This window comes from Akebia trifoliata, chromosome 4 (assembly GCF_017979445.1).
Source record: "Akebia trifoliata isolate Shusen 1 chromosome 4, ASM1797944v1, whole genome shotgun sequence".
Taxonomy (NCBI): Eukaryota; Viridiplantae; Streptophyta; class Magnoliopsida; order Ranunculales; family Lardizabalaceae; genus Akebia; species Akebia trifoliata.
Window position 1 is genome coordinate 14,923,354 of NC_141378.1, and position 12,938 is coordinate 14,936,291.

A 12,938-nucleotide genomic window follows, 5' to 3' on the forward strand; every position below is an offset into this window, starting at 1 on the left:
GATCATCCTCACCAAAAATCAGCCCATTCCAAAACCTCTAACCCATGTTTTGAAAAATGTTTTGCCAAAATGTTTGTTGCTGAAAGGGACCCTATATATATATATATATATAAAAAGGTGACATTCCAACGACCCATATTGCGACTCACATTGCGACATCAATTTTGTCTTATATGAGCAAAAAGGTTTGGAATGGGCTGATTTTTGTGAGGATGATATCTGTGATGAGGGGATCATCCTTACAAAAAATCATCCTATTCCAAAACTTCTAACCCCATCAAAATTGATTTACAAAAATTGGACGGTCTAAAATTTTTCAACTTGTAAACATGGGGCTAGAAGTTTCATAATGAGCTGATTTTTGGTAAGGATGATCTCCTCACCATAGAGATCATCCTCACAAAAAATCAGCCCATTCCAAATATTTTTGCCTATATAAGACAAAACACTGTGTCGCAATGTGAGTAGCTTTATGTGTCTATGGAACCCGACCCATATATATATATATATATGGAACAATGGTTTTTCAAAATATGAGTTAGAGGTTTTGGATTGAACTGATTTTTTGCGAGGATATTTATTATGATGAGAAGATCATCCTCACAAAAAATCAAGTCAATCTGAAGCTTCAAAATCCATCAAAAGTGATTTACAAATTATTGATAAAAATTGACAACAAATCGACGGTCCACATTCTAAATCACTTTTAATGGGGTTAGAAGTTTCAGATTTGACTAATTTTTTTTTGGATGATCTTCCCATCATAGAGATCATCCTCACAAAAAATCAGCTCAATCTGAAATTTCTAACCCATATTATATTTTGAAAATTTATTAATGTTATATATGTTTTTTCACATGTCCCTTGATCCTAATCATATATATATATATATAGGGAAATGTTCAGCACCCTAAGTTTTACCACACACTTTAACAAACGTTTTTTGTCCTACATGGGTTAGAAGTTTTGGAATGGGCTGATTTTTGGTGAGAATGATCTCAATGATTAGAAGATCATCCTCCCCAAAAATCAGCCCATTCCGAAATGTTTAGCCCCATGTTTACACGTTGAAAAATCGTGGACCGTCCATTTTTTGTAAATCAATTTTGATGGGGTTAGAAGTTTTGGAATGAGCTGATTTTTGGTGAGGATGATCTCCTCACCATAGAGATCATCCTCACCAAAAATCAGCTCATTCCGAAACTTCTAACCCATGTAGGACAAAACGCGTTTGTTAAAGTGTGTGGTAAAACTTAGGGTGCCGAACGGGACCCATCTATATATATATATATATAAAGGTGACATTCCAACGACCCATATTGCGACTCACATTGCGACATCAATTTTGTCTTATATGAGCAAAAAGGTTTGGAATGGGCTGATTTTTTGTGAGGATGATATCTGTGATGAGGGGATCATCCTTACAAAAAATCATCCTATTCCAAAACTTCTAACCCATCAAAATTGATTTACAAAAATTGGACGGTCTAAAATTTTCAACTTGTAAACATGGGGCTAGAAGTTTCATAATGAGCTGATTTTTGGTAAGGATGATCTCCTCACCATAGAGATCATCCTCACAAAAAATCAGCCCATTCCAAATATTTTTGCCTATATAAGACAAAACACTGTGTCGCAATGTGAGTAGCTTTATGTGTCTATGGAAAGGGACATATGTAAAAACAATGGTTTTTCAAAATATGGGTTAGAGGTTTTGGATTGAGCTGATTTTTTGCAAGGATATTTATTATGATGAGAAGATCATCCTCACAAAAAATCAAGTCAATCTGAAGCTTCTAAATCCATCAAAAGTGATTTACAAATTATTGATAAAAATTGACAACAAATCGACGGTCCACATTCTAAATCACTTTTAATGGGGTTAGAAGTTTCAGATTGGACTAATTTTTTTTTTGGATGATCTTCCCATCATAGAGATCATCCTCACAAAAAAAAATCAGCTCAATCCGAAATTTCTAACTCATATTATATTTTGAAAATTTATTAATGTTATATATGTTTTTTCACATGTCCCTTGATCCTAATCATATATATATATATATATAGGGAAATGTTCAGCACCCTAAGTTTTACCACATACTTTAACAAACGTTTTTTGTCCTACATGGGTTAGAAGTTTTGGAATGGGCTGATTTTTGGTGAGGATGATCTCAATGATTAGAAGATCATCCTCCCCAAAAATCAGCCCATTCCGAAATGTTTAGCCCCATGTTTACACATTGAAAAATCGTGGACCGTCCATTTTTTGTAAATCAATTTTGATGGGGTTAGAAGTTTTCGAATGAGCTGATTTTTGGTGAGGATGATCTCCTCACCATAGAGATCATCCTCACCAAAAATCAGCTCATTCCGAAACTTCTAACCCATGTAGGACAAAACGCGTTTGTTAAAATGTGTGGTAAAACTTAGGGTGCCGAACGGGACCCATCTATATATATATATATATAGAGAGAGAGAGAGAGAGAGAGTTCGCTCTCTTTCTGGTTAAAGGGGTTAAAGTGCAAGAAAATATAATGGGAGAGATATTAATAAAAAATAGAGGTTAAAGGGGTAAAAATGAAAAATAACAAAGTGGTTAAAGGGGTAAAATAAAAACTATAGTAAAATTAGAGGGATGAAGGGGACAAATAATAAAGTGACCCCCACAAAATTATACTTGAATGAGATGTTTGTTCCAAACAACTGTAGTAAATAGGATGCTTATCTCATACAATTGTAATAAAGTAGGCTTTAAAATTACTATAGTTGTGTTTTATTATATAGACGATAGATCAAAAAAGTGAGAAAAATTGAGGTTAAAGGGGTAAAAATGAAAAATAATAAAGGGGGATACTCTTCAATTATCCACAAAATTATAATTTGATGAGAAGTTTATCACACAAAACTGTAATTGATGAGACACTTTTTCCCATATCACCCTACAAAAAATAATTTGTAGCAGAGTGGGTCCTACAATTGTGGTTTATCATATAGACTAAAGTTCACCTATGTGCACAAGTATCATCTTTGGTGGTTAAGAGGATAAAAGAGAAATAATAATAAAATTGAAGAGGTATTATTTAAAAATCTTTGAAGTTTAAAGGGTAAAAGAGAAAAGATAATAAAGTTAGAAAGGTATCATTGAAAAAGGAAAAAGAGCAAAGGAAGGAGAATAAAAATAATAAATTTGATGGGAGAAGGAGGAAAGCAATAAAGTAGGTCACTTTAATTGAAAAGATGTTTATCTCTCACAAGTGGATCCCACCGTTGTGTTTTATTATATAAACTAGAGTTCACCCATGCCGCACGGACATTCTCTTTAAAGGGTAAAAGAAAAAATATAATAAAATTGGAGGAATACTATTAAAAAATCTTTGAGGTTGAAGAAGGATAGATGAAAGATATTACAATTAGAGGAGTATTATTGAAAAAAAGAAGGGGGAGGAGGAGGATTGTAAAGACAATATAGTTGGGGGGGGAGGGGGGGGGGGGGGGGAAGCAATAACATAGGTCACTGTAGCTAAAGAGGTGTTTATCATCATCTCAAAAAATACAAAACTATAATAATTCAGTTGTATTTTATTATATAGTGTATATATATTAGAGAATGTTAAACGTTAGCATTGTCCACTATATTTACTTTCTTAAAATACCCCTTCTCATTTTGTATTTCAGTGAAAAAAAACAAATTCATATTGATCTTTTATATAATAAATATTAAAGACATTTTAGTCTTTTGACTTGATGAAGTGTGCCCTAAGGACGCATGCTAAAGTGCATTAATTACGCATAGAAAATTGAATATGGAACAGAAAATGCCCTCAAAATTATTTTTTTATTATTAAAATACCCCCCAAAAGCTTTATTCCCTAGGTGTAATAAATGCACTTTAACGTGTGCCCTTAAAGCACACATTAACAAGACCCTTATAACATATCCAACAGAAAATCATCTCCAACATTCTAAGATTTCAAATCTTATTAAGGATCATTGGACCAACATGGATTATCACATTAACAATCCAACACAACATCCTTAAAGATTTTATGAAAAAAACTCATCAAAAAAAAAAAAATTTAACTTGATTGAAGATTTTGAACTAGACAACTATCAAACTCTCAAAACTTAAAACTTCAATTTAACATTGAAAAGTTTTTTTTTTTTTAATGCCAAGATGTGAACTCACATCCCTTAGTAGGATTTAAGTAGGGTTTAGCAAATCCTTATTTGTAAAATAAAATAATATCAAATATTAAGAATAGAGAAAGAAACGTTGAGTCAAATTTTACACTAAATTTAAAATTTCTGTTACATTTTTTTATTTATACAAAAGATGCTCTAACCAGTAAGATTTCAAGTAGGAAAGTCTCTTTAATTTTTTTTTAGATGAAAAATATATTAATATATAATATATGAAATTCAATTAAAAAAATATCCTTATAACGTATTTAATGATAAATAACTAATAAATAACTAGATTATCTAGTTTAAACTTCTAAAATAAACATTTAACAATTATTAAAAAAAAATTAATCTAAGATGAATCCTAATATTTGTAATACATGCGTTTGCACATGTAAGAGGTGAATGTAAATTACATACAACCAGGTTAAGAAGTAGATCTTCCAGATTTGAAAAATACTCTGGAGCTCACTCAGTGATTCCAGGAAGAACTAGGCCCCAAAGATATTCAAATTCCAAGCTAAAGATGTTCTCACATATGAAATATCATAAATGAATACAAATGTAATTGTTTTGTAAATCTAAAAACATATGTTTTCCAGAGTACAAAAATTTTAAAGGGAAAAAGAAGAGTATGGATACCTGCAAAGGGAAAGAGAAGCTCAAAACCACAGGAACTCATGCTTACAGAGATCCAAATGTTTGTTTTTTTAACAAAATTAAAAGCCTCCCAATAACTTATCTGGTGAAAGAGCATCCTCTCATTCTAATGTTTCTGAACTATTTGCATTCCGCAATAAAATTGCGGCAGGAAATCTTTGCCTTCTAATCTTCCTCTAAATATTGAAATTGTTCGACCAATGGCCAAATTTGACAGCACAACAGGATTGCAAGGGGGATGAACCATGTGATAGCAATTACCCAATCATCACAGGACCTCATGTGCCTTGCCATAGTACCTGTTAATAAAGGGATCCTGCGCAGCAAAACCGCAGACAAACATCATACACAAAAAGGGTTAATGTGTTGTACAATAAACTGTTTTAGCAAAAAATAGAACAAGTGAACAATATTACTATCAGAATCTTATTGTTCCAAAGTGATAGAAAATCAAATCACAACAAAGAAGAAAAAAAATGGCATCAAGAAATCCATAAAAATAAAGGTAGCAAGGTACGTAAATAATTTTTTTTTACGAATGGTGATGTCCATAACTTCCCTCAACTGAATGCCAATTTAAAGCGACCCTTAGTTTCTAACAGTAGAAAATTTGGATGGAGAGGAGAGAAGTAACAACTCAAGGAATAGGACAATACATGCCTAGGTCCAGCTACTTGTACATCAAAGTTTTTATTAGACTAATATTGGGTACCAGAACACCCAATAGAGGAGACTCGATTTCCTCTGATTGCCATCCGTTTTCAGATCCCAATTAGTAATGGAATGGGTCTCGGTGTATAATGGTGACTGATGAACCACCAACATTGCACTTCTTCCTAATTTGACACATAATTTTTAATATTTTTAACAAAAAAAAATCTCAAAGAGAGTTGGTCTGATCTTTCATCCATACTCTAGGTAAACACAAATATAGCCTATGTGAAATGAAGAAAAAAAAAACATGGGTTTAGTTGTCAGATGTGATGCATGTGTCTGACATGGCACCTTTGAGAAACCCGAATTATCAAAACATCCACATACATGTATTATAATAAAATATATCAGATTTGTAATAACAACTTAACAAATTAAGATATCTAAGACAATACAACAATTTGAGGTCCTGCTTCTTACAATTAGAAGCACCAGTACTCAAATTTAACCATTCTTCCATAAAGCAATAATAAATTAGAAGCTTACCTTCACATTGGTTACATCAGGAGTATCTGGTGTTTGAACTGGATAGAATTTATAAAACCGCATGTTCTCAAAGGCTGCTTTGGTTTCTGCACTCATTTCTTCAAGGGCTTTCTTGCGGGCTTCCCTTGCCTACAAAGAAGGAAGTATCAGTGGTTCTCATATTAGAACATGCACCACATCTGAAATTTCAATCAAATATACTGGTTAAGAACAATATGTTTCTTATAACAATACCTCTCGATTTGCCTTTTTCGCTTCTCTAACCTTCTCCTTGACAAATTCCTGAGGAAGATTTTACAACATCTTAAAGAGTCACCTAAGTAAATAACAAAAAGTTAAATCCCAATATTTATAAAAGAATACCTTGAATGCATCCTTCTGATCTTCGGTTATATCTTCGTCCTTAACTTTGTCATCAGTGAACTCCTGCATTGCATAAAACAATATTTAGGTGAACAAGAGAAAACTTATAAGACAGTTGATCAAGGGCACAGAGTAGTTCCTGAGCCGACTACATTTAAATTACTGATTATTGAAGTAATTAATCACAACTATTTAGTTTGTGAAGATAGGTCTTCACTAATGATGTTGTAAATGTGGCATACATGCATGAATCACAACCACAATCAAATGGGTCTCAAGTAGGAATCTCCTATGCCAAAATTGGAGGCGAATGGGCATACATACATACATACAGAAAGGTATGCTTAATCCATACCTCAAGCTCATCAAGCTCCCAATCAAACTCACAAATGACCTGCACGGAAAGAAATCCAAGAATGATCATTATTACATTGACAACTAGAAGATTCACTTTAGAGAAGTTATGTTACCAAGCCCACATAATAAACCTCTCATAAATGGAATTCACAACTGGTCTATACTTCAATTAATAAACAGAAGTATGGCAAATTGTTGTTGAATTGTTAAAGTAGAACACTAATTGTTTCCGTGTTTGATTTGATTGTTTAATAACTTACTGGTGTTGGCTCTGCAGGAAAAATGATGTCAACTACAGTACTTTGCTCGAATTCATCCTCCTTGAGTGGATTATAGATGTCTACAAAAGAACAACGTAAAACGTCATAGAGAATTAGTTTGTAAACCGAAGTCTCACTCGTCCATGTGGATAGTTTACCATTTACCTTATTTCTCCCCTAGGAGTTGCATTCATTGAAATTTAAATAGAAAAAAAAAAAAACATGAGTCCATTTTACATGGTGCAAGTGCAATGCTACTGGTTGAGACTTACCAACCTACTATAGGCATGAAATATTTCAAGTTGACTAAACAAAACCAAGCAGGAATATAATTTTGTCAGGCTCACAGAGAAGAAAAGGTAACTTTTATGCTTAGTCTAAAAATTATGAGCCCAAAAAACCTGGTCCAACCATAAGATTGCTTGAAGATGAGGTTAAAGAAAATAAGGTAAACTATTTAACATGGAAAATAACAGAAAAGCTATAGAAAACTCACGAGGTAAACAATATTCATATTTCTTGACACGCTCTATCTTCAGGTGTCTTAGAGCAGCCCTGCATTAAAGAAGTCCAAAAATGACATTATCACCCCCCCAAAAAAAAACAACTAGGCAAACCATTAAAACATAAAAGAACCCCATGCATAGTCATCTGTTGATAGCCAAAATAAATATTTCAGAAAATATGGACATGATGATGATGTAGCACATGAGCCAAGATATTCAAACTGATGTTTAATATTAGAAAAGTATGAAGTAAATAAGAGTAATAAGAACATAATGTAGTCCCACTGGGATCAAACAAGATAAAAGGGAACATATTGAGATAAACTTTGTGTTTTAGAAAAAAGTTACTGGAGGTTTGTTATTAGTGCTTAAACTAAAATTCTAAAGAATGCTCACTTGAACTTTTCGCAATATATTTTTTATTCAAAAATCCATTGGCATTCTAGGCAGTTATTAAGGCATATTAAGAATAATTATTGAGGACATCTTGTTTTTGGCACACATTCACTGGCCCGTGTGAAGAGGGGTCAAGGGCTGATTTTTGACAAAGTTGATCCTGTCACCATAGAAATCATCTTCAACAAGAATGAACCCTTCTGAACACATCAAATGAGTTCAATTTAATAAAGAATGCAGAATTTCTCAATTTGCAATCCCTAGGATTAGAAATGTTGGAATGAGCTGATTTCTTTATAAAAATGATCTCCCTGGTGAAGAGATCATCCTCGCCAAAAATAGCCTGTAACTTATCCCCATGTGGTCCCCAAAAACATGTGTTTTGTGTTATAAAAAAAAAGTGATATTTTATCTTGAATCAATAATAAAATCATGTCCTAATGCATGGTAAGCCGGTGCTTTTAGAGAGATGTACATATGTAATTGTTTGTTCAATGATGATTTACATTACAAAACCATAATAAACATTAGTACCTTCTTTGAGTACAGCTCAAAATAAAAATTTGAGACTTCAATTTGTCCACTTGATTATCCCTATAAAAATGCAACAGAAAAATATGAAATTTGTTAGAGTAACAAAACCATCACATAATTGCATAAATTTAGAACATATAGTGAAAATATTTTGGTTTCAAATAGTTCATAATTAGGAGAACAAAAAATAAAAAGGTAAGTATAGAGGATACCTATACTCTAGTGGGATATATGGAACCCAATCCATTTTCATCTGCTTCATAGGGATTATTTCTTCAGCCTCCCTTTGAACTGAATTGATGCCGATCTTATCAGATGGTGGGAAAGGAGACAAAACCTGTTCAATAAAGGCAAATAAATAGTTGGTGGTTAAGTTGAGATAATAACCTTGAGCTCTCATTTGTAATAAAGAAAATCTACCACTTCCCCAATAGGCTGAAGTTTAAATGAACCATAAACTACAAACACAGGAGATAAAATATTCGATGGATCATACCAACCCAATCTATTCTGGAATAAATATTTTTTTAGCAAAAGTAAACACAAACAAAACACAAAGCTAAGTGAATTTCCAAGATCTAGTTGTGTGTGAAATTTGAGCTCTATTTGTTTCACGGGGAAATTTCAATCCGGAATGTAAATTTTCCAAATAGGCAAACATAATAAATTGAAGTTAGCAAAGCGAACTTACCGCCACCACAACAGGTATAACAACCACTTTATTTTCACCCTTGAGGGGAACCATTTGAGCTGCATTAACAGAAATAAAACATAAATGAAGAACAAAAAACAAAATAAAATGATGCCAAATATTTTTAAGCTTGAAATCTCAAGATTATGAAAAAATGTATGTAACTGACTTATTCAAGAAAGAGACGTAAGTAAAGATTTAGGCAAATCAATATAATGCTAATAATCTACAGATAGAAATCCAAGAAATGTAGACATAGCCCGTGAAAAGAATAATAAAGTGTCAAAAATACATAAAAGACACTTACGTTCCGTACAACCAAAAAGATAGACTTTCTTCCCATAAAGTTTTCCTTCCTCTTCAAAGGCATTCTGACCAAAACATATTCTTGTTAGTGCTGTTTCTCCCCTTTGATGCCTAATAGTTACAACTATAAAATTCACTCTTGCCAAAAAATTCAAAATATGAAAAAAATAAGGAAAAATACTCACTTCTAAATTAGAAAAATCCCATTTGAACTGATAAACTGAATCCAACTGATCCCACTGCCAATGTATACCATAGTTTGTAAGAAAGAATAGGATACTAAGAAAAAATGTCTGATCAAAGTAATTAGAGGCAGAAAAATCTAGTCAAACCTCTGTTCCAACAGGGAACGCAGCTTTCCACAAATCCTCCTACAAAACAGAAACCAAATCTTCACCAATCAATAAAATAGGAATGATCACTATGTGAAGTGCTTGTACCATGGTTTTAAATCTCGTCTGAGACAGCTCGGCCGATACATCTTGGTATCATCCACCAACAAGACAGATAGACAAGTCAAACATATCGGACAAGATTTAAAATCATAGTTCATTTTTCTCATTGTTGAACAAGACGACTCAATCGTATCGGAAAACTCATCCAAGACAACTTGGTCTCGTGCATGGACGAGAGGAGACATCAAAACGAGTTTTAAAACCAGGACTTGTACTAAATTGAATACTTCCACTAATGGTAACCTACATAATTAGATGATCAATATAATCTAGAGTATTTTTGCCTAGTCATACAAAAATGCCTTCTCTTTGAGTCAAATATCTGAAATGAAAGGCAGGAAATCAAAATAAAAATTACAAAATAACATCTCAAGTATTAGAAAATAGAAATCAAGAACATAATTCCAGTAGAAAAGCCCTAGATTCCAATCAAAAACACAAAACATAGACATCTACACAGAATCACCAAGAAATCAAAAAACAAAAACCTTTGGAATCTAACTTACAATAAAATTGAAGAAAAGTAACAAAAAAAACAACAAAATCATCCACAAGTCACATAATCGCCCGCACAAACAAAACAAAAAACCTAAAAAAAATCGGTACAAGCTCCTATTGTTCATCAAATCTATAAAAAATAATGATAAATGAGGGACGGATCAAGAAAATGGAGACCATGTTACGCTTCTCCGGAAAGAATTCAGGTTCATTGTTAGCTTTAGATGAAACGGGAGCTTTGATTCTTTTCCGCCTAGTTGGAGCTTCGGTCGATTCTTCTGTTGGAACTTGATCTTCGGGAGTTTCAGATTTGATTTCTTCCTTCTGAGTCGCCTTTCTCTTTGAAGCTGCCCTAGCTTTCCCCATCGTCTCACACAGAAGAGAGAGAAGGTTTACGGCGTAAAAAGAAAGCGGTCTGTCCGAGATTTGCAGGGAAGAGAAATGGATGAAGGGTTGTTGGAGTAGAAATAGTTGGTATTTATAGGGTTTATTCAAATTGGGACACGAGCGAGAGCGCAGACCCACAGAGAGAGAGAGAGGGGGGTTTTAAAAAGGAAATAAAACAATGTTCATGTGAAACGTGTCACGTAGCACGCGAAGATGAATACTAATTTCAAATGTAGTTTGAGGATCTCTATCAAACGAACGGATGAGATCGAACAATATTTTCCTCCATCTCAGCCTTAGTTTGATACTGTGTATCATCATGTCCTCATCCAATAGGGTTTCAAAACTACAAAATGAGGGAAAGTTATGCAAATTATATTATATAATTTTGATCCAATGCAAGGTTCATTCAAAATTTATTGGATCAATTTCGGGTCTTAAACCAATCTTTATGGAGTTGGTCCCATATCAATAACGATCCACTCTAGTATTTACCAATTAGAAAATAAAAGGTTGAGCATTACGGTGTAATCCATTGTTTTCCTACGAGGTTTCGTGTCCGTCTCCCACCAATCAACGAGTTACTAATCTTATAGAAAATAGGTTTAAAATTTGAAAAAAAAAATGTTGGATTAATGATATAATGTTATTTATTTAAAATAGTATTTTATGACTAGACACTCGTTAATTCAACTTTTAAAATATAATGCAGGTTAGAATCTTGGCGCGCGTTAATTTGAGACACGAACTAGGATCTTATCATTGTAAGGTAGGATAAGTTGTTTCTAAAGGAAAATTTTGTAAAACAGTTATAACGACTCTTAATAAAGAAAAGAAGTTAACCTAAAACTCTACGAGTGCGTTATTTCTAAAGTAAAATTTTGTAAAACAGTTATAATAACTCTTAGAGAAGAAAAGAAGTTAACTTACAACTCTACGTGTCTGCATGAAGGAAATAAGCTATCAATTGCACAAAACTCCTTGAGCATTTCAAGGTAGTAAACAAGCATTAATCGTCCACGAGTAGATACCTTGTAGCACTTTTTTCTGAACCTAAAATTCTATGAGTACGTTGTTTTTAAAGCAAACTTTTGAAAAACGGTTATAACGACTCTTAAATTATAAAATAAGTTAACTCGTTGTTTCCAAAGCAACATTTTGAAAAACGGTTATAACGGCTCTTAAATAAGAAAATAAGTTCACGCGTTGTTTCCAAAGCAAAATTTTGAAAAACGGTTATAACGACTCTTAAATAAGAAAATAAGTTCACGCGTTGTTTCCAAAGCAAAATTTTGAAAGACGGTTATAACGACTCTTAAATAAGAAAATAAGTTAACTTAAAACTATATGAGCACGAGCGAAGCAAATAAGCGATTAACAAGTGCTCACACAACTCCCCAAGCATTTCAATGCATCAAGAGAACATTAATTGTATTATTCGATAATAGATACCTTACAGCACCTTTTTCAAACCTAAAACTCCACGAGTGTGTTGTTTTTAAAGCAAAATTATGTAAAACGGTTATAACAACTCTTAAATAAGAAAATAAGTTGATTTAAAACTTAACGAACGTGCATGAGAAGAAAATAAGCAGTTAACAAGTGCCCACAAAACTCTTCGAGCATTTCAAGGCATTAAGTGAGCATTAATTATCCATATCGTATAATTTGGGAGCATATACCTTGTAACATTTTTCCCGAAAAAGCTCATTATAAATAACACATCAATCCTTAAGTTTTCGTGACCTGGATAAGATTGTTAAAAAAAAAAAAAAGGTATTTTTAATCCCAATCTAATCTTTGAAGGAAAACAACCACTAGATTCCCAATTTTAAATCGAATGGAATCGTTGTCTTATAGACGTGGCACACTTTCAAGTTCTATCATCTAAATTCATTACAGAGAGCTAGAAGAAAATGCTACTATACATATGATGTGTTGCCACAAATTCATAGTGAGAAGACATTATTTGTTTACAAAACGCCCCAAGAAAAGATAGAGGTGTTCTCGAGAGGAATTCGATCTATTCAATCTTGAAATACCACCTAAATAAATGTGTCTAGAGAGTCAAATGAGTCGGGAAGAAAGAGTATGAGGTTGGACGGCACACATCATGGTTAGTTCCCCCACTACTAGACAACAA

General features: G+C 33.0%; 1 protein-coding gene across 1 annotated transcript; it reads right to left on the bottom strand.

Annotated features, from left to right (window-relative positions):
• Window positions 1-4,687: 4,687 nt before the first annotated feature.
• On the bottom strand, window positions 4,688-10,955 carry LOC147404050 (protein HEAT INTOLERANT 4-like). Its single transcript, XM_086439890.1, has 14 exons — window positions 10,586-10,955; window positions 9,788-9,826; window positions 9,641-9,694; window positions 9,457-9,520; window positions 9,150-9,208; window positions 8,671-8,795; window positions 8,459-8,518; window positions 7,519-7,577; window positions 7,023-7,102; window positions 6,761-6,799; window positions 6,406-6,468; window positions 6,277-6,324; window positions 6,043-6,171; window positions 4,688-5,158 (listed from the first exon to the last, which is right to left on the bottom strand). The coding sequence occupies exons 1-14, from the start codon at window positions 10,772-10,774 to the stop codon at window positions 5,111-5,113; spliced, it is 1,056 nt and encodes a 351-aa protein (XP_086296016.1). The 5' UTR covers window positions 10,775-10,955; the 3' UTR covers window positions 4,688-5,110.
• Between the last annotated feature and the right edge of the window lie 1,983 nt (window positions 10,956-12,938).